Consider the following 17,395-nt stretch of genomic DNA (forward strand, 5'->3'; position numbering starts at 1 on the left):
TCCCATTATTCTATTCTATTTCTATTTCTATTCTATTCTATTCTATTCTATTCTATTCTATTCTAGTTCTATTTCTACTTCTACTTCTATTTCTATTTCTATTTCTGTTTCTATTTCTATTCCAACCCTAGCCTTGCTGGACTCAGCCAAGGGGAAAAAGGAAGAGGAAAGAAACAGGGGTTCTACCTAAGGAGCCGTTTTCTCCCTTCTGGAGATGTTCTTCAAAAGAAAAGGGGAACCATCCACTTAGCTTCTTAGTTTCGGGGGGGGAACGCTTCTTTGCTCCTTTGGTGGGGACCTGGTGGTCTCCCTGGCAAATCCCACCCATCCATCCCAGGGAGGAATCCACTTTGGGAAACACCCCAGTGAGCCCCCCTCTCCTCCCCTCCTCTCTCAACCCGCCTGTAGGCACGGAATCGGAGACCAAGGCATTCATGGCCGTCTGCATTGAAACCGCCAAGCGCTACAGCCTGGACGACTACCGGACCCCCGTCTTTATCTTCGAGAGACTCTGCAGCATCATCTACCCGGTAAGGGGGGGGCAACCTGGTCCTGATCCTGCCCGCCCAGGAGGCTTTTGGAGCAGAGAAGCCAAAGAGGGGTGCTCAACTCCACTGGCCCCCTAAACACTTTGGGGGGGCACTGCTTCCACTCCTTGCTCTTTTCTCGTGACCCAGGAAGAACAGCCTTTGGATGGGTCTCCACCCTGACCCTCAAGGACCCGTGAAGGGCAGGGGCAACACGGTCTGGGGCTCTCGGCAACTGTCAGCCATTGGCGGCGCCGTAGAGCCGGCGGGGCGGGAGACGGGACCCTCTTCCTCACCCCTGGCGCTTCTGGCCTCTTTTAGGAGGAGAACGAAGTGACGGAGTTCTTCGTCACCCTGGAGAAGGACCCCCAGCAAGAGGATTTCCTGCAGGGCCGGATGCCCGGGAACCCTTACAGCAGCAACGAGCCGGGCATCGGGCCGCTGATGAGGGACATCAAGAACAAGATCTGCCAGGATTGCGACTTGGTGGCTCTGTTGGAAGACGACAGCGGCATGGAGGTGAGAAGGCCGGGCGAGCCGGATCAGCTGGAGGGCGGCCACGCTTTGCAAGCCCCGGGAGGGGCCGGGATTTTGTGCAGCCCCCCCTTGGCTTATGAAGCCTGGCTCTTTTCCTTGGCAGCCTGTGCAGGGCCCCCTTGTGGCTTTCTGCAGTGCCCACTTTCCAGAAAACAGGGATCTTTCCCCATGTTTAAAACTTGGATAGAATTCTCTGTTGGCCAAGTGTGATTGGACACACAAGGAATTTGTCTCCGGTGCGGAAGCTCTCAGTGTACCAAAAAAGCAATAAGGGATAAATCATGACCATGCTGCGTTTCCCCGAAAGTAAGACCTACCCTGAAAATAAGCCCTAGCTTGATTTTGGAGGGTGGGCCTAATATAAGCCCTACCCCAGAAATAAGCCATGGTTTGGGGCGAGGCACATGCCTAAAAACCAAGCTAGGACGTGGTTGAGGAGGGGTGGAGCTGTCAAACGTGCCCTGCCCCTGCTTACTGTTGTAACCTGCCTCTCCTCGCTTTCGCAGTCAGAGGCCTTTCCGGAAGGCATCTGCGGCCGAGAACCGAGCATCCGTAGCTCAGTTCTCGGCTGCACTGGCCTTCCAGAAAGGCCTCTGACAGTGAAATGCAGGCCAAAGCTCCATGCTCAGCTGCAGAATGAAGCTGCTCCTTCGGCCACAGAAGAAGTGGGCCGGCTGGGCAGGGCTGTCGGTGCCGGAGGTGAGTGGAAAAGCCCCCTCTCCAAAAAAAAACAAAAACAAGACCTGGTGCCTCTTTTGGAGGCAAAAGCAAAATAAGACTGGATCTTATTTTCGGAGAAACACATAAAAATACATTCATCATAAATCGTAAGAGAGACAACACTTAGCGATAGTCATAGGATACTAAATAAGCAATCAACAACATAAAACTCTTACTAGGATAAACAATATAAATTGTAATATATTAGCCACAAAGTTATAGTCCTAAGGAGACGAGGTAGGTAATAGGAGAGGTGAGAAGAATAACAGTAATACAGCCTTACTAGATAATTTGACAGTGTTGTGGGAATTAGTTGAGCAGAGTGATGGCACGGAGAAAAAAATTGTCCTTGGGTCTAGTCGTCCTCGTTCATCTCCCCGCTGTGTTTTTCTTCCTCCTGTTTTCTTTCAGCTTCTGGTGAACAACAAGATCATCAGCTTGGACCTCCCAGTTGCTGAAGTGTACAAGAAAGTCTGGTGTCCGACTAACGAGGTGAGGGGTCCTTTTCTCCTTTCGGCCTCTCACGTCCCTGAGATCTTGGAATGGACACAGTGTGTGCGCTGCCCAGGCCTTTTCTTTTTCCCCAGAGATTTGTCCTCTCTTCCTCTCCCACCGTTGCCCGTGGGAGGGCTGTGCTTCCCACGGTGCACTGTGTTCCTGTAGCTTACGCTGTGTGTGTGTATGTGCGTGTGCCACACTCCAGATTTCTTGCACACGTGAGTGCGTGTCTTCAGCCACACCATGGCTGAACATTACAATCCAACTGTTTTCCTCGCAGTCCAAGGACTGGATCCTCAGAGGAGGAGGAAGGCGGTCGGTTAGCCCAGGGTTCTCCAACCTTTTTGGATTGGCGGCCCGGTGGGAAAGGGAGTGGCAGGTGCCTTACATGCCCATGCGCCAACGTGAACGTGGCCACGCGTGCACCCGCACATACAAACAGGCTGCGAGCATGTGCATCACGTAAACGGGGCTGCGAGCATGCACGCAAGGCTCTCAGTAACTGGCGCCTGTGTTGGGTTTGTGGCACCGCCACTGCCAGGATCGCAGCAATGCTACCGCCAGCACGAGGCTTGCGCCACAGCCGCAGTGATACTGTGCTGTCGTGAGGTTCATGCCACCGCCCCGGTGCAAGGATCCCGCTGTGGCCCACAGCAAAGCTGCCCCAGCGCAAGGCTCATAGCACAGCCCCCGCACGAGGATCGCACCGTGGCCTGCAGCAATGCCACCCCGTATGATGATTGCGCCATGGCCCTCCTGCCACTTGCGGCATTCCCGCCACCCACACAAAGTTCATGGCAATGCTGCCACCTACGCGATACTAGTGGCATTGCCACCTCCCGCGCAACACTCGCGGCAACGGTGGCACGAGGTGGGGTGAGCAGGCGCACACGTGCGTGCACTGCCCAGCTACTCACGCAGCCTGGCAGTCAAGAGGCCACAGCCCAGGTTGGGGACCTCTGGGTTAGCCAATGCTGTGTGGAAAAGCAGGCTAGACTTTGCTGCTGGTCAGAGTTTGCCCCAAACAGTTGTGCTGCTCCCTATATAGGCTGCTTTGGGGCAGGCGATTTGTTGCCTAGCACAGAGTTTCCCAAAGCTTTTCGGCTTTGTGGACCATTGGGAAGGAGAAGAGGGAGGGGATGGTTCCGCAGGAACAGTGGGCACATGCGCGCACGCAGCTCCATTTGCGCTGAATGCCCGCCGCTCACGCGAATGGAGCGCATGTGCTCACCTGCTGTTCACGCCAGTGGAGGTGCGCACATTTGCCTGCCACTTCCATGGCCTGGTTGCAAACTGCTCAAGGCCAGAGGTGGGCCACAGCCCCGGGGTTAGAGACCCCTGTCCCAGCAAACCCGCTGATGAAATTCTCACCTTTGTTTATTGGGGAAAAAAATCATTTTAGGAAAGCTTTGGCTGATCAAGTCCCTGCTGAGCAGGGCAGCCTTGAAACCTCTCGCAGATGGATTCTCTTTTCTTGTCTTTAATTTCTTCAGCCTCCTGCTTCTTCTTCTTCTTCTTCTTCTTCTTTTTTGTTTTCTACAATCCGCCTAACGCCCGCTTAGCCTGAGCCTCCGTCGCGTGATGGGCCCATAGGTATGTCAGGAGACAGTTACGGGCCCAAATTAGGAAGCAGATAAGACGGCCTTCCTGGCGATCAACGGCATCCGGTTTTATAGCGGAGATGATTTTTATCCCAGGGAAGAGAAAGGGCTGTGCCTGTGTGCTATCAAAAATTCAAAATACCTTTGTAGGCAAGCATTTTCGGGAGGGGATTAAGGACTTGATATCTTTGCTTTAACTCTCGGTGCCAAACTTTGGGTATTATCCCCCAGAAAGCCTCCAGGAATGAATACGTTAAAATAACCCGGCCTTGTCATTCGGAGTTCAAAAGAATCTCATGCTTGTCGAGAAGGCAGTTTGGAGATTAATTCATTCAGATGCGGGTCTCCAAATGGCCCCGCGCTTTGAATGTGGTGACAGTTTTTTGAACAAAAGCCTGCATTTCATCACGGAGGGCTTGGAAGCCCTGTAAACGGAGGGGAACCAGAAGGGATTCTAGTCCCTTTTGATTTGCCCCTCCTGTGCCTGGATAGGTAGCTGAGAGAGAGAGAAGACAGGCAGTCCACAATTTACAACAGTTCGCTTAGAGAGGGTTCAAAGTTACAAAGGCATTGAGAAAGGACAGTTTTTCAGAGTTAACAACCGATGTGTGGCATCTCTGAAGTCATGGGATCAAAATTGGGACACTTGGCAAGGGGTTCATACTTATGACGGTCGCAATGTCCCGGGGTCATGCGATCCCCTTCTGTCGAGCAAAGTCAAGGGGGGAGCCAGGTTCACTTAACAACCGTGTGACTAACTTAACAACTGTAGTGATTCACTTAACAACCGTGTGACTGACTTAACTGCAGTGATTTGCTTAGCAACCGTGGGAAGGAAGATTTGTAAAATGGGGCAAAATTCACTTAACTGTCTCTCTTAGCAACAGAAATGTTGGGCTCCACAGTGGTTGTAAGTCAAGGACTACCTACATGTCACAGGCTGCTTTTTCCACTTAGCTAAGACTGGGGGGCGATTTCCCTCAATAGACACCGCCATTAAGCTTCGGTTACAGCTAGCTGTCAGAGTGTGCACAGGTCTTATTGCGCGAGACAATCCAGGAGTAAACGCAGTAAACAGTGGTCTGTAGTAGAGATAACCCAGGAATAAACGCAGTAAACAGTGGTCTGTAGTAAATGGTGGTTTATCTTGCACCGTCTACAATATCATACACCAGAGCAATAAACATATACGAGCTCAAGCAGCAGGATCCAACAAACCACAGTTACAGCAGGAAACAGAAGAAGAAAGTACACATCAGCAGAGCCTTCCTTTTATACCAGGGATAGGCAACCTCGGCTCTTTTATGACTCGTGGACTTCAACTCCCAGAATTCCTGAGTCAGTCATAAAAGAGCCGAGGTTGCCTACCCCTGCTTTATACAATGGCTCTTAAAGAGACTCAGACCCTGCTGAGTCATTCCCATCATTACATACATTACATAAGCTGCTTAGCTATTAAATCAATACCTCAACTTAATGACCACAAATTTCCATTGCTAAGCAAGTTGGTTGCTAAGTGAGTCACACCTGATTTTATCACCCTTCTCCCCTCCCCCCCAGCGGCTGTTAAGCATATCACAGCATTTGTGAGGTGACTCATGCAGTCGTTAAGCGAATCCGGCTCCCCCCCCCCCATTGATTTAGCTTGCCTGAAGCTGGCCGAGAAGGTCACAAATGGGGATCGGATGACTGCCGGGCAGGTGCGGCCATCGTAAATCCACTGATCATGGGGCCGTGGGGCTGTTGCGGCGGTTGTGAGTGCCATTGTAACTTTGAACCCATTTTAACCAAATGGCCATAAACCAAGGACCGCCTCTCTTTCTGCGCCCGTGCCCTCTCGCAGGGTGGCGACAGAGAGCTTGACTTGGCTTGTCCCAAAGTGGGTGAGAATGGCCAAGGCTGGGAAGGAACGGTGACTCCCAAGAAATTCTCCCCAGGCCCGTGTTTTTTTCCCCCTTGCCTCTTTTGGGGTTCAGCCTTTGACCAGCTCTCCTCCACGGTGGCTGCTGCTACTCTGGAGCCCAGCTTTTGATCCCCCCCCATTTCCCCTTGGGGCTCCCCCAGCCTCGCTCAGAATCTCCTCTGACATTAAGCGCCGGCTTATTCGGCACCGGGCTTAGCGGTAGTCCTCTTGACAGCTCCTCTTTGCTCTTCTGGGCTTTGCCTCTTTCCCCCCCCTCCCCAATAAAGTCTCCTCCTCCTCCCAACCAGGGAATGTCACCCTCCCCTTCCCCTCACCCCCTACTCTTTTCCCTTCCCCGTTCAGACTTCCAGGGTCCTTAAAACGGAAACTCGCCCTCTGCGTCTGGGGCCCGGGACTTGTAAGAGGGGCGCTGTCTCCGTGGGGAAAGTTGTAAGGAGACCCTCCTGGGCTTTGGCACTTTTCCTAATACCCAGTTTGGCTTAAAAGCTTATTAAATTGTCACTTCTCTTTCCCCAGCCACCTTGCCAGCCGCCCCCACCCCCCCCCTCTCCTGTTTTCTTCTCATCCGTAGGAGCTTTCTCTTCCCCGCTGCCCTTCCTTTGAAGGTGCCAGTTTAATTAACCTGTCACACACTTCTGCGCGTTTCCTTTGGCTCCTGGAGGGCCGAGCTTGCCCGCGTGGAGGCATTCTTCGGTTTCTTGTCGGGTTAAAACAGAAGGAAAGAGCACAGTTTCCGGGTTTAACTTCCAGTCTGTCCGGGCTCCATCCCAGGCCAGATCTGGGTCTTCCAACCTGTTCTAGACTGGGTGGTTTTACTGCCTCTTTCTCTAGACTTTGCCAAAGGGACTTGTATGCCCCCACCGTGATGCCTCCTGCATCATTTCTTTGAGCTAGACTCTTTTATGACTCATGGACTTCAACTCCCAGAATCCCTGAGTCAGCATAGCTGACTCAGGGATTCTGGGAGTTGAAGTCCATGAGTCATAAAAGAGCTGAAGTTGCCTACCCCTGAGCTAGAGGAAGCTCCCTCAGTTGGGGATGCACCCCCTGCCCTGCCTCTCCAGTCATGTGTAGCTTTTATTGCAACCTGGAGTGTTTGTCCCTTTTCACTGAGAGGAGCCAGTCTCAGCCACTACATCTTCTCCGCTGCTGCTGCTGCAGAAGTTGCGTTGGGCTGTGATCTTTAATGGGAAGAATGGAGACCGTGTTAATAAGCGTCTGAAGGAAGCAAGGAAGCCCATGAGCGGATTAGCCCAGCCTAGTGGAGGGTCAAGCCCTGGATATTTCTCTGCCTCTTCTGTGCTTGTCTGATCAAAGTCTGTTTGGTCTCCCCTTTTCTCCTCGGCAGGGCGAGCCCATGAGGATAATTTATCGCATGCGCGGCCTGCTGGGGGACGCCACGGAAGAATTCATAGAGTCTCTGGATTCCACCACAGGTACCAACCTTGCATCCTGCCACGGGATGCTGGCCCTTGAATCCAGCATCGGATGGCTTAGATTCCAACCCTGTTTCTCCACTTCAGCAACTTTTAAGCTGTGTGGACTTCAACTCCCAGAATCCCCCAGCCAGCCACACATTGTAAAGTTGCTGAGGTTGAGAAACACTGTTTTAGACGTTTGGCCATCGCGACGAGAGCCAAAGTTGCCAAACCGATGCTTTGCCTCCTCCACCCTGGAAGAGGGCAAGATTATTTTCAATGCCGGGCATTTATTTAGCGCCAACGCGTCCACCAGGCCTGTTGGCCCAGTGCTCTTTTGAGCAGGCTACCCAGAACATCCTGATCCTCCAAGGATGCTGAGTCAGGAGGAGAATCCAGGCAACTTGTGCCTGCCTCTGGGAAAAATAGCCAGGATCTTTTCTCCAGGCCTTGTCGATGCCGTTGTTTCTCTCCTGAAGGCCTCTTTCTTTTTCCCAGATGAAGAGGAGGATGAGGAAGAGGTGTACAAGATGGCGGGAGTCATGGCGCAGTGCGGCGGCCTAGGCTGCATGCTGAACCGCTTGACCGGGATCAAAGACTTCAAACAAGGCCGGCATCTGCTGACGGTGAGCCGCGTTCCCCACCTCCCCTTCCTGTTGGAAGTCCTTTTCTAGTGGGATGGTTGTGTGAAGACAGATCATCAGTTTTCCCCAAAGGTTGATGGAAGAAAGAAAAAAAATATTTCAGTTACACTTCCAGCAAAGAGAGGAGTTTTGTGGACTATCTTGTTGACCATCTTGGCCATCTTCTCCTCATTTTTCAACATCAGTCCAAGAAACGAGACCAGTATCAAAACATTGAATCCAGCCAAGGGGTGTAGAGGCAAGCAGCCAGTAACAGAGGCTCTAGCACAGTGGTGGCGAACCTATGGCACGTGTGCCAGAGGCGGCACTCAGAGCCCTCTCTGTGGGCGCTTCTCTGAACTGCTGGGGGCGGGCTGCAGAGCCCCAGAGTGCACCGGTCAAGGGGCCGGCAGGCTGTGGCTGCTGACGGACACTGTCGGCCCCCATGCGCTCACTGGCCTCTGTGTGCGGTGGCCGATGGTGTCAGGCAGCAGCTGCCCTGGCCCCTGCCTCGCTTTGCCCTGGGACAATGGCACCCCCACCCTGCCTTGCCTCACCCTGCAGGACGAGCCTCCTACCCACCACCCCACCTGCCAGAGACCCCCAACCCTGCCCGGCCCCCACAGGCATCCCTCCCCATGAGCAACATCAAGGTGACCATGCCCACCTTGGCCATACCCACCCTGTCTGCCATGACCGCCACAGCCACGCCCACACAGTGGGCCATGCCCATCTGGCACCCAGCGATAAATAAGTGGGTTTTGGGTTGCAGTTTGGGTACTCGGTCTCTAAAAGGTTCTCCATCACTGCTCTAGCAGCTCCAGGTATGTCTAGAGCAGGGGTAGGCAGCTTTGGCTCTTTTATGACTGGTGGACTTCAACTCCCAGAATTCCTGAGCCAGCCTGGCTCAGCTTGGAAACCTCTCCCTTTCCCCTCAGCATGGCTGGCTCAGGAATTCTGGGAGTTGAAGTCCACGAGTCATAAAAGAGCCAAGGCTGCCTACCCCTGGTCTAGAGGAATTCTTTCCTGAAGCCTTAGACTCCACCAGTCTCGGAGAGTTAGATGAACCAAGGAGCTTTCCAAGCCATGACAGGGAAATTCCAGCCACCAGGTGGCCGTTTTTAGGACAATTGCTTGCTGCTCTTCCTTTGAGAGGCTGGAGCGGAGCTGCTCCTGGTCCATGGGTCTTCGAACATGGTTAAACATTGCTTGGGGTGGAAGCTGCTCCTGAAACCTTCGGCCGTCTCTTCCTCCCGCAGGTCCTGCTGAAACTCTTCAGCTACTGCGTCAAAGTGAAGGTCAACCGTCAGCAGCTGGTGAAGCTGGAGATGAACACCCTCAACGTCATGCTGGGCACGCTGAACTTGGTAAGCGGCCACGCCCCACCACCTGGCAGGTTCTCTCTCTCTCCCTCCTTCCCTGCTCAGGGGGGGTCCCCTGGGTCAGCAAAGAGGAAGCCAGACTGGTGGCTGAGCTCTCCATCTCCAATGCTTTTTGGGTTTTTTTGCGCCCTCTTCGTAGGCTCTGGTGGCCGAGCAGGAAAGCAAGGACAGCGGGGGAGCGGCGGTGGCAGAACAGGTCCTCAGCATCATGGAGATTATCCTGGACGAGTCCAATGCAGAGCCACTGAGTGAGGACAAGGTTGGTACAGGGGTGTAAACTTGTGGATGGACAAGGAAGAGGAGCGTGGGTGGCGTTCAGAGACAGAGCGTCAGATCTGCCACAGCTTAAACCTCTTGGCCCCATTGGTTGAGAAAGGTAGAGTTTTATTAGAGATCAAGTGTCCTGCAGCATTGCACATTCAGATCTGATCATCACGTGCCCAAATCCCTAAGTTTTTACTCCCCCCCCCTTATCTGCCCCTCACTGCCCACCCCCTTTGTAACCAATCATGCAAGATGTTTTCATAACAGTCAGTCTGAGCGCAGATCGGTGTGCAGCTCCTCCTCCTTCCAGCCAGGTGACCTTGAGGCAGCATCTTGCGGCGGCAGAGTTTCTACTTCCACTTTCCCCCCGAGTATCCCCTTCCCAACGTTCCCCCTTAGCACAGCTCATGGCAGTCTGTCGCCGCATAGCAGCGAGGCGCAAGCAAGCATAAGGGGGCAGCCCTGGGGCCCTGTCCATCATCTTCCCTCTCATATTGCAACCACGTCTGTTACGTAGTTGGGGGTTCAAGAGGGAAGGAATCTTGAAAAGCGGAACGCTGGTGGGCTGGCTAGATTGAGGGAGCTGTTCTGTGGGTCACTCCAGAAGGAGACCGGGGGGGGGGGCGGATCTTTTGCTCTGTGCTGGAAGGTTCCTAGGGTCACGAGGAACTAGCGGGACCCAACATTCATAATTGCAAGGGTGGCTTCTCTGCCTTAGTCCCCGCAGCAGCCAAGAGGAGGCATGTCAGGACTTACTTGCCTTTTCACCTAGATTTCCCCTTTTGCTCACATCTTGACCCTGGAATGCAAAGGTGGGAGGGGTGATGTCTAGGCCAGGGGTCCCCAACCTATGGGCTGCGCCCTGGTACTGGGCTGCAGGCTCTTGGCTAGCGGGCTGTAGAAATGGCTGGCCAGGGCACGCACGCATGGATGCGTATTCCCCCCCTTGTGCTAGCACCCGCACCCATGGCCCTGTTTGCGCATGCGCGCAGGCTCAAACAGAAACGCTAGCGTGGAGGGGGGCATGCCCCGTTTTTGCGTGTGTGAATGGGCCACTAGCGCAGGGGGTGTGCGTGGCTCATTTGTGCACGTGCGAACAGGCGCTAGCCGCTGCAGGGGTGCACGGCTGTTCATGCATGCGCATGGCGCTGCCGCATGCACAAACACGGCCGCTAGTATTGCACCAGTGGGTGTGGCCCCGTGTGCGTGCACATGCACGCGCACGCAGTAATTTGGAAGCTGCTCTCCCCTCCAGGCCACGAGCCTGGAAAGTTTGGAGAACTCTGGTCTAGGCAACCGAGAGTTGAGGCCAATGAAATGGACATAACAAGAAGAAATTTTACTATTGGACAATGTGACCACCCAGTGGGTGGGGTCAAGGGAGTCTATTGTTTAACCAAGCAAGCCTTTGAGTGGAAAAATCAGAGCTGGTTTTGCTTTCTTCTGGGACAGTGTAAATTTTCAGTAAAGTATTATATACTCTTGGTAAAATCATGTCCCAAGAGTTTCTTTTTCTGGGCAGTTGACGTGGGAAGCATCAGTCCTGGCAGGGAGGCAGGCAGGCAGGCAGCTGGGTTGGTGTCCCGGGGGGGGGGCTCTCCAGCTGCCTCTCAAGCGGGTGGGCGATTCTCTCTGCAGGGCAACCTGCTCCTGACAGGCGACAAGGACCAGCTGGTGATGCTGCTGGATCAGATCAACAGCACGTTTGTCCGCTCCAATCCCAGCGTGCTCCAGGGCCTCCTGCGCATCATCCCTTACCTGTCCTTCGGGGAGACGGAGAAGATGGAGATCCTGGTGGACCGATTCAAGCCCTACTGCAGCTTCGACAAGTACGGACAAGGAGGGCGCCCGGGGCCGTCTCCCGTCTCCCGCTAAATAGACTGGGGTTTGGGTGTGCTTGGGCGGGCGTGCACACAAGCAGGGACGCGTGACCGTTCCACGTTGCACAAATGGGTGATTTGCCCAGCTCCTCTCCTGCAAGGGAACGAGGAACGAAAAATGGCTTTTCCTTTTGAGTTTCGTTCTCGTTTCGAGCTGCCTGGTGGCTTTTTCTGCCCCTGAAAAAAGCAGGACACGACTCAGGTGGTCTTTGGGTGCCTTTTTCCATGCCCCTCCCCTTTTCGTTCTCTCTCTCTCTCTCAGGTACGACGAGGAACACAGTGGGGACGACAAGGTCTTCCTGGATTGCTTCTGCAAAATCGCCGCCGGCATCAAGAACAACAGCAACGGGCACCTGCTGAAGGACCTCATCCTGCAGAGAGGGATCACCCAGGGCGCCTTGGACTACATGAAGAAGCATATCCCCAGCGCCAAGAAGTGAGGGCCCTGCCTGGCATCTGTGGGGAGATGGGGCCCGGCCTGGGGGGTGGGGGTGGCTTCAAGGTCTGGGTCTGGAACAGCTGAGAGGGGGGGAGTGCTTCTACACTGAGGGTGGTCAACCGTTTGCTCTCCTTTCCCGCCCTGCCCCCCCGCCTCTCGGACAGTTTGGACGCCGATGTGTGGAAGAAATTTCTGTCTCGACCGGCCCTCCCGTTTATCCTGCGGCTACTCCGAGGACTCGCCACTCAGCATCCAGCTAGCCAGGTGAGGTTCCCCCTCCTCCTCCATCTCCTCCTCCTCCTCCTCTCTGCAACTCCTTTTCTTTCTCCATTTCCATCTCCCTTCTTCCTCCTCCTCCTCCTCCTCCTCCTCCTCTTCTCTACAACTCCTTTTCTTTTTCTACTTCCATCTCCCTTCTTCCTCCTCCTCCTCCTCCTCCTCCTCCTCCTCCTCCTCCTCCTCTACAACTCCTTTTCTTTTTCTACTTCCATCTCCCTTCTTTCTCCTCCCCCCCCCCCCCCCCCCCCATTTCTCTGTGGAAAGCAGGAGGCTTTGCAGAGCCTGCCTTTGGCAGGGACGGTGCCCGAGCACACGATGCTCTCCTGGCTTTCCCTATGCCCTTGTGAGTTTCGGTGCTGGGCCCCGACCGTTACCCTCCTAGCTGTGCCTGGGGAAGGCAAAGGCCCTCCGTTCCCCCGGAGGCCTTGCTCAGTTAGGGAGGGAGGCCACTGCCGTCCTGCAACAGTGCTGCCGCTGAGAACTCCTGGTAGCAAAAGGGTGAAAGGGAAACAATGGGATTCTGACCTGGTCCGCTGGCCCTCGAGCTGAAAGCCTCCCTCCCTCCCTCCCTGCCCCGCAGGCGCTGATTGGGACCGATTCGATCTCCAACTTGCACAAGCTGGAGCAGGTCTCCAGCGACGAAGGCATCGGGACGCTGGCCGAGAACCTCCTGGAAGCCCTCCGGGAACACCCGGACGTGAACAAGAAGATCGACGCGGCCCGCCGGGAGACGCGGGCGGAGAAGAAGCGGATGGCTATGGCCATGCGGCAGAAGGCCCTGGGCACCCTCGGCATGACGGTAACGGGCGCCTCTCGCTCGGGGTGGCGGGATGCGAGGAGGTCTCTGGGGAGTGCAGGCCCCGTGGCCCTTCCTCCTCCTCCTCCTCCTCCTCCTCCTCCTCCTCCTCAGCCCCTCCACTCTTTGCTTGGCTTGCCAGACGAACGAGAAGGGACAGGTGGTGACGAAGACAGCGCTGCTGAAGCAGATGGAGGAGCTGATCGAAGAACCCGGCCTGACGTGCTGCATCTGCCGGGAAGGCTACAAGTTCCAGGTGAGTCAGGCCTGGACCTTCCCCACGGTCCCCTGGGGAGGGGAGAGGGACTCTCCCCCCGTCAAGTGTGTCCCTGGAAACATTTTGGAGGCAGCCCACCCTATCTGCACTTTTTTTGCCGCAGCCCACCAAAGTCCTGGGCATTTACACCTTCACCAAGCGGGTGGCCCTGGAGGAGTTTGAGAACAAGCCTCGGAAGCAGCAGGGCTACAGCACCGTCTCCCACTTCAACATCGTCCACTACGACTGCCACTTGGCAGCGGTCAGGTAAGGAAGCCCCGCGGGCAGCCGGGCCTCTCCCGGTTGGCAGCCTTGGATTTCAGCCAGGTCTGGATTGGAAGCCCAGATAAGTCAGACGGAGTCTGTCAGACGCTCATTGGGGCGGAGGGGTTATCTCCGGGGTGGGAAGGGGGGAGCGGGGAGAACTCATGCTCCTGACGCCCGTGACTTTCCTCCGCCTGGCAGGTTGGCACGGGGCCGCGAGGAGTGGGAGAGCGCCGCCTTGCAGAATGCCAACACTAAATGCAACGGCCTCCTGCCAGTCTGGGGGCCGCACGTCCCAGAATCTGCCTTCGCCACCTGCTTGGCAAGGTGAGTTGGAAGGACGCCCTTTCCTGGAACACCTGCGGCGCCTGGCAAGGGGCACCCTTCCATCTGGGAGGAGGAGGAGGAAGAGGAAGCCTTCGCACGTCTCATGAGGCGTCCCCTTGCCAAAAAAACTCTGTTTTTGTGGCTTATCCCTTCTTAACCTTGTTTTCCCACGGAATCGGTCCCCAACAGCAGCCCTTGAAGCTGGGGGAAGCGGGAGAAGGGGGTTGGTGCCCTAATCCGCCTGTGGTTCTCCCTCGGCAGGCACAACACTTACCTCCAGGAGTGTACGGGGCAGCGGGAGCCCACCTACCAGCTCAACGTCCACGACACCAAGCTGCTCTTCCTCCGGTTTGCCACGGAGCAGTCGTTCAGCGTGGACACAGGCGGCGGTGGCCGGGAAAGCAACATCCACCTGATCCCCTACATCATTCACACAGTGCTTTACGTCCTCAACACGTCAGTATCCCCCACACCCTCCGTGTGCTTTTAGCCGTAGGTTGGAAAGACCAGAGGTGGTGGTGGTGGTGGTGGTGGTGGAGGAGGAGGAGGAGGAGGAGGAGGAGGAGGAGGGGGTCAGCACTTAATGGCTGAGCAGGTTGATCCCGGAGGGTTTGCCCGTCCCCCCTCCTCTCCCCACTGCCCGTCTTGAGCAGAGGAAACTCTGTGGCTGGTGCCCAAATCTTGTCTGCCAGGCTGTGGGCAGCAGGACAGGCCCTGGCCCTTCACCCTGGAAGCCCCTCCCCACCCTCACCCAAATCACTCCTTTTTAAATCTCTACAGCCAGTCCTCGGCTTTCAACAGTTCATTTAGGGACCGTTTGAAGTTACGCCAGCATGGAAAAGGAGGGCTTTGGGCCCGTTTTTCATACCTAACGCCCGTTGCAGCCTCCCCAGGGTCGCGTGATCAAAATTCAGGCAACCAACTCTTACCTATGTCGGTCGCAGTGATAACCAGGGTCCTCTGAATTCCCCCTCTTGCGACCTTTCGACAGGCAAAGTCAGTGGGGAAGCCAGATTCAGTTAACAGCCATGGTACTAACTTAGCAGCTGCAGTGATTCCCTTAGCAACTGTGGCAAGAAAATGGGGCAAAATAGCAATAGCCCTTAGACTTACATACTGCTTCACGGTGCTTTACAGCCCTCTCTAAGCGGTTTTTACAGAGTCCGCCTGTTGCCCTTCCCAACAATCTGGGTCCTCATTTTACCGACTTCAGAAGGATAGAAGGCTGAGTCAACCTTGTGCCGGTCAGGATCGAACTCCTGGCACTGGGCAGAGTTTGCCTGCAATAGCAATAGCACTGAGACTTGTTATACCATTTCACAGTGCTTTACAGCCCTCTCTAAACGGTTTACAGAGTCAGCCTGTGGCTCCAAAAAATCCGGGTCCCCCACTTTACCGACCTCGAAATGATGGAAGGCTGAGTCGACCTTGAGCCGGTCAGGCTCGAACTCCAGACTGTGGGTAGAGTTAGCCTGCAATGCCGCATTCTAACCACTGTGCCACCACAGCTCTTAATGCAACATCCGATCAGCTACAGCAATAGCAAGAGCACTTAGACTTATGTACCGCTTCACCGTGCTTTTACAACCCTCTCCGAGCGGTTTACAGAGTCAGCATATTCCCCCACAACAATCTGGGTCCCCATTTTACCGACCTCGGAAGGATGGAAGGCTGAGTTCAACCTTGAACCAATTAGGATCGAACTGCCAACGTGCAGTCGGCAGAATCAGCCTGCAGTACTGCACTCTAACCACTGCGCCGAAAATCACTGAAGGGCAGCCTTGCTTAGCAACAGAAATTGGGAGGCTCCGTTGTTGTTCACTTGAAGACCGCCTGTAACCCTCGGAGGATGGGGGGGCTTGGGAGACCCCAATCAATGAAAGAAGACCAGGGCTCCTCTGATGGGCTTCTCTGCGGCTTGGCCCTTCCCTAGGAGATGCCCTCTGCCTCCTGCTCTCTGGGCCGGGCAGAGATGAGGCCTTGCGACCTGCGGGCCGGGATGGGGAAGGGCTTCTCCGATCCAAAGGCCTCCCTTGTCGACAGCCTCTGCTGCCTTCCTCTCTCCAGGACGCGGGCGACCTCCCGAGAAGAGAAGAATCTGCAGAGCTTCCTGGAGCAGCCGAAGGAGAAGTGGGTGGAGGGGGCCTTTGAGGTGGACGGGCCCCATTACTACACCGTCCTGGCGCTCCACATCCTGCCCCCCGAGCGGTGGAAAGCGATGCACATCGACATCCTGAAGCGTTTGCTGGTCATCTCCCACGCCCGGACGGTGTCCCCGGCGGGAGCAAGCAAGTAAGCACAAGACGCGGCTGGGTGCTGCGCAGGTAGACCCTGTGATTTATGGCCGCCCAACTGAGCATGTGACTGTGTGAACGGTCACTGAACAAATTGGTGGTAAGTTGACTACCTGTGATCCTGGGAGCTGCCCTTCCCCTTCTGCCTGTCCTATAGAGCCAGATCTTCTGGGACTGGATTTTGAAGTTCACCTGGTGAAGGCCAGCTTTGGGATCACAGCCCCTTCTTTTCCAGCTGCTGCTAGCGCTGACTGTCCATCTTCCTTGTCTGCTGGGGTGGGGGCTCTTCTGAGGTCAGGGGGCAGCTGATTTGCTGCCGTCCCGGGGTCTCCTGACCTGAAACCCCACCCCCTGCCTTTGCTTAAGAGAGGGAAGAGAGCTCAGGCGCCAGGGACCCTTTGCAACACGCTCTCCTGAAGGCCTGGGAGTCTTGGGGGTTGATCCCCCTTTTGCCATCTGCTTTTCAGGGGGGAGGGAGGGAGAGAATACTCCCCCCCCCAGGGATGGCCGTGGAAGTGACCCTCAGCTCAGCATGCCGAGTGTCAAGGTTCCGACTGACGAACCCAACCAAGCAAATACCTTTGAGGCATTCCGATCTCTTAGTGTCAAACTTTATTGAGTACATCATTTCAGCACATGTGAAAGCGAAACCAGCTCTGACAAACCCCAGCCCAACACCTCCCCCCCCAGTAAAAGAATAGAATTTCCCCTCCCATTCATGAACGGGTCACATGGCCCAATTGGTGGCAATTATATGGTTATGAGAAAATGTCTCTGAGTTGAGCCAGGCATCTGGTGAATCGTCCTTGATTCTCACTGTCTGCTTTCTTTATCTTTGTAGCCTGCATTCCAATTCCCCATCCTCCCCCCAAGTTCTTTGGCAAGCTAAGAAGCAATAATTGTTGCACCAGCAAAGCGAGCTTCAAGCTTGACACCAAGAGGCTTCACTCACACACACACACACACACACACACACCATGAGAAAAATGACTTCCTGCTTCTGGCATCACAAAAAATGAGCTGGAGGTGCTCAAAACCCAGGCAGCATCTTTGGGGCTTGAGTTATAAATCAGTTTGTGCAGGAAACGGGGGAGCTACAGGCTGCCTATGTGTTCCCAGCCCCCTGCTGTGTAGATTTCTGTACGTGTGTGTGTGTGTGCGTTTGTGTGTGTGTCCCCTCGCCCGTACTGCTGGATGATTCACCGGCTGGAGTTATCTGCCTACCCACCCGTCCAAGGGACCTGACGGCCTCTCTCCCCTCCCAACAGGCTAACGGACAGAGCCGTGAAGGACTACGCTGCCTATCGCTCCAGCCTCCTGTTCTGGGCCCTCGTTGATCTCATTTACAACATGTTCAGAGTAAGTG

At 55.0% G+C, this 17,395-nt stretch overlaps 1 protein-coding gene across 1 annotated transcript; it reads left to right on the forward strand.

Annotated features, from left to right (window-relative positions):
* Window positions 1–413: 413 nt before the first annotated feature.
* On the forward strand, window positions 414–17,388 carry LOC107300278 (E3 ubiquitin-protein ligase UBR4-like; the record flags this gene model as incomplete). Its single annotated transcript, XM_015829615.1, has 17 exons — window positions 414–530; window positions 849–1,046; window positions 2,196–2,276; window positions 7,156–7,243; window positions 7,724–7,851; window positions 9,108–9,215; window positions 9,370–9,489; window positions 11,133–11,323; window positions 11,637–11,810; window positions 11,978–12,077; window positions 12,673–12,891; window positions 13,031–13,144; window positions 13,269–13,411; window positions 13,610–13,735; window positions 13,997–14,191; window positions 15,803–16,027; window positions 17,298–17,388. Coding segments are annotated over exons 1-17 (2,397 nt in total), but the record flags the coding sequence as incomplete, so codon positions are not given.
* Between the last annotated feature and the right edge of the window lie 7 nt (window positions 17,389–17,395).

Source organism: Protobothrops mucrosquamatus, unplaced genomic scaffold (genome assembly GCF_001527695.2).
Source record: "Protobothrops mucrosquamatus isolate PMUCROS unplaced genomic scaffold, P.Mucros_1.0 scaffold6559, whole genome shotgun sequence".
NCBI lineage: Eukaryota > Metazoa > Chordata > Lepidosauria > Squamata > Viperidae > Protobothrops > Protobothrops mucrosquamatus.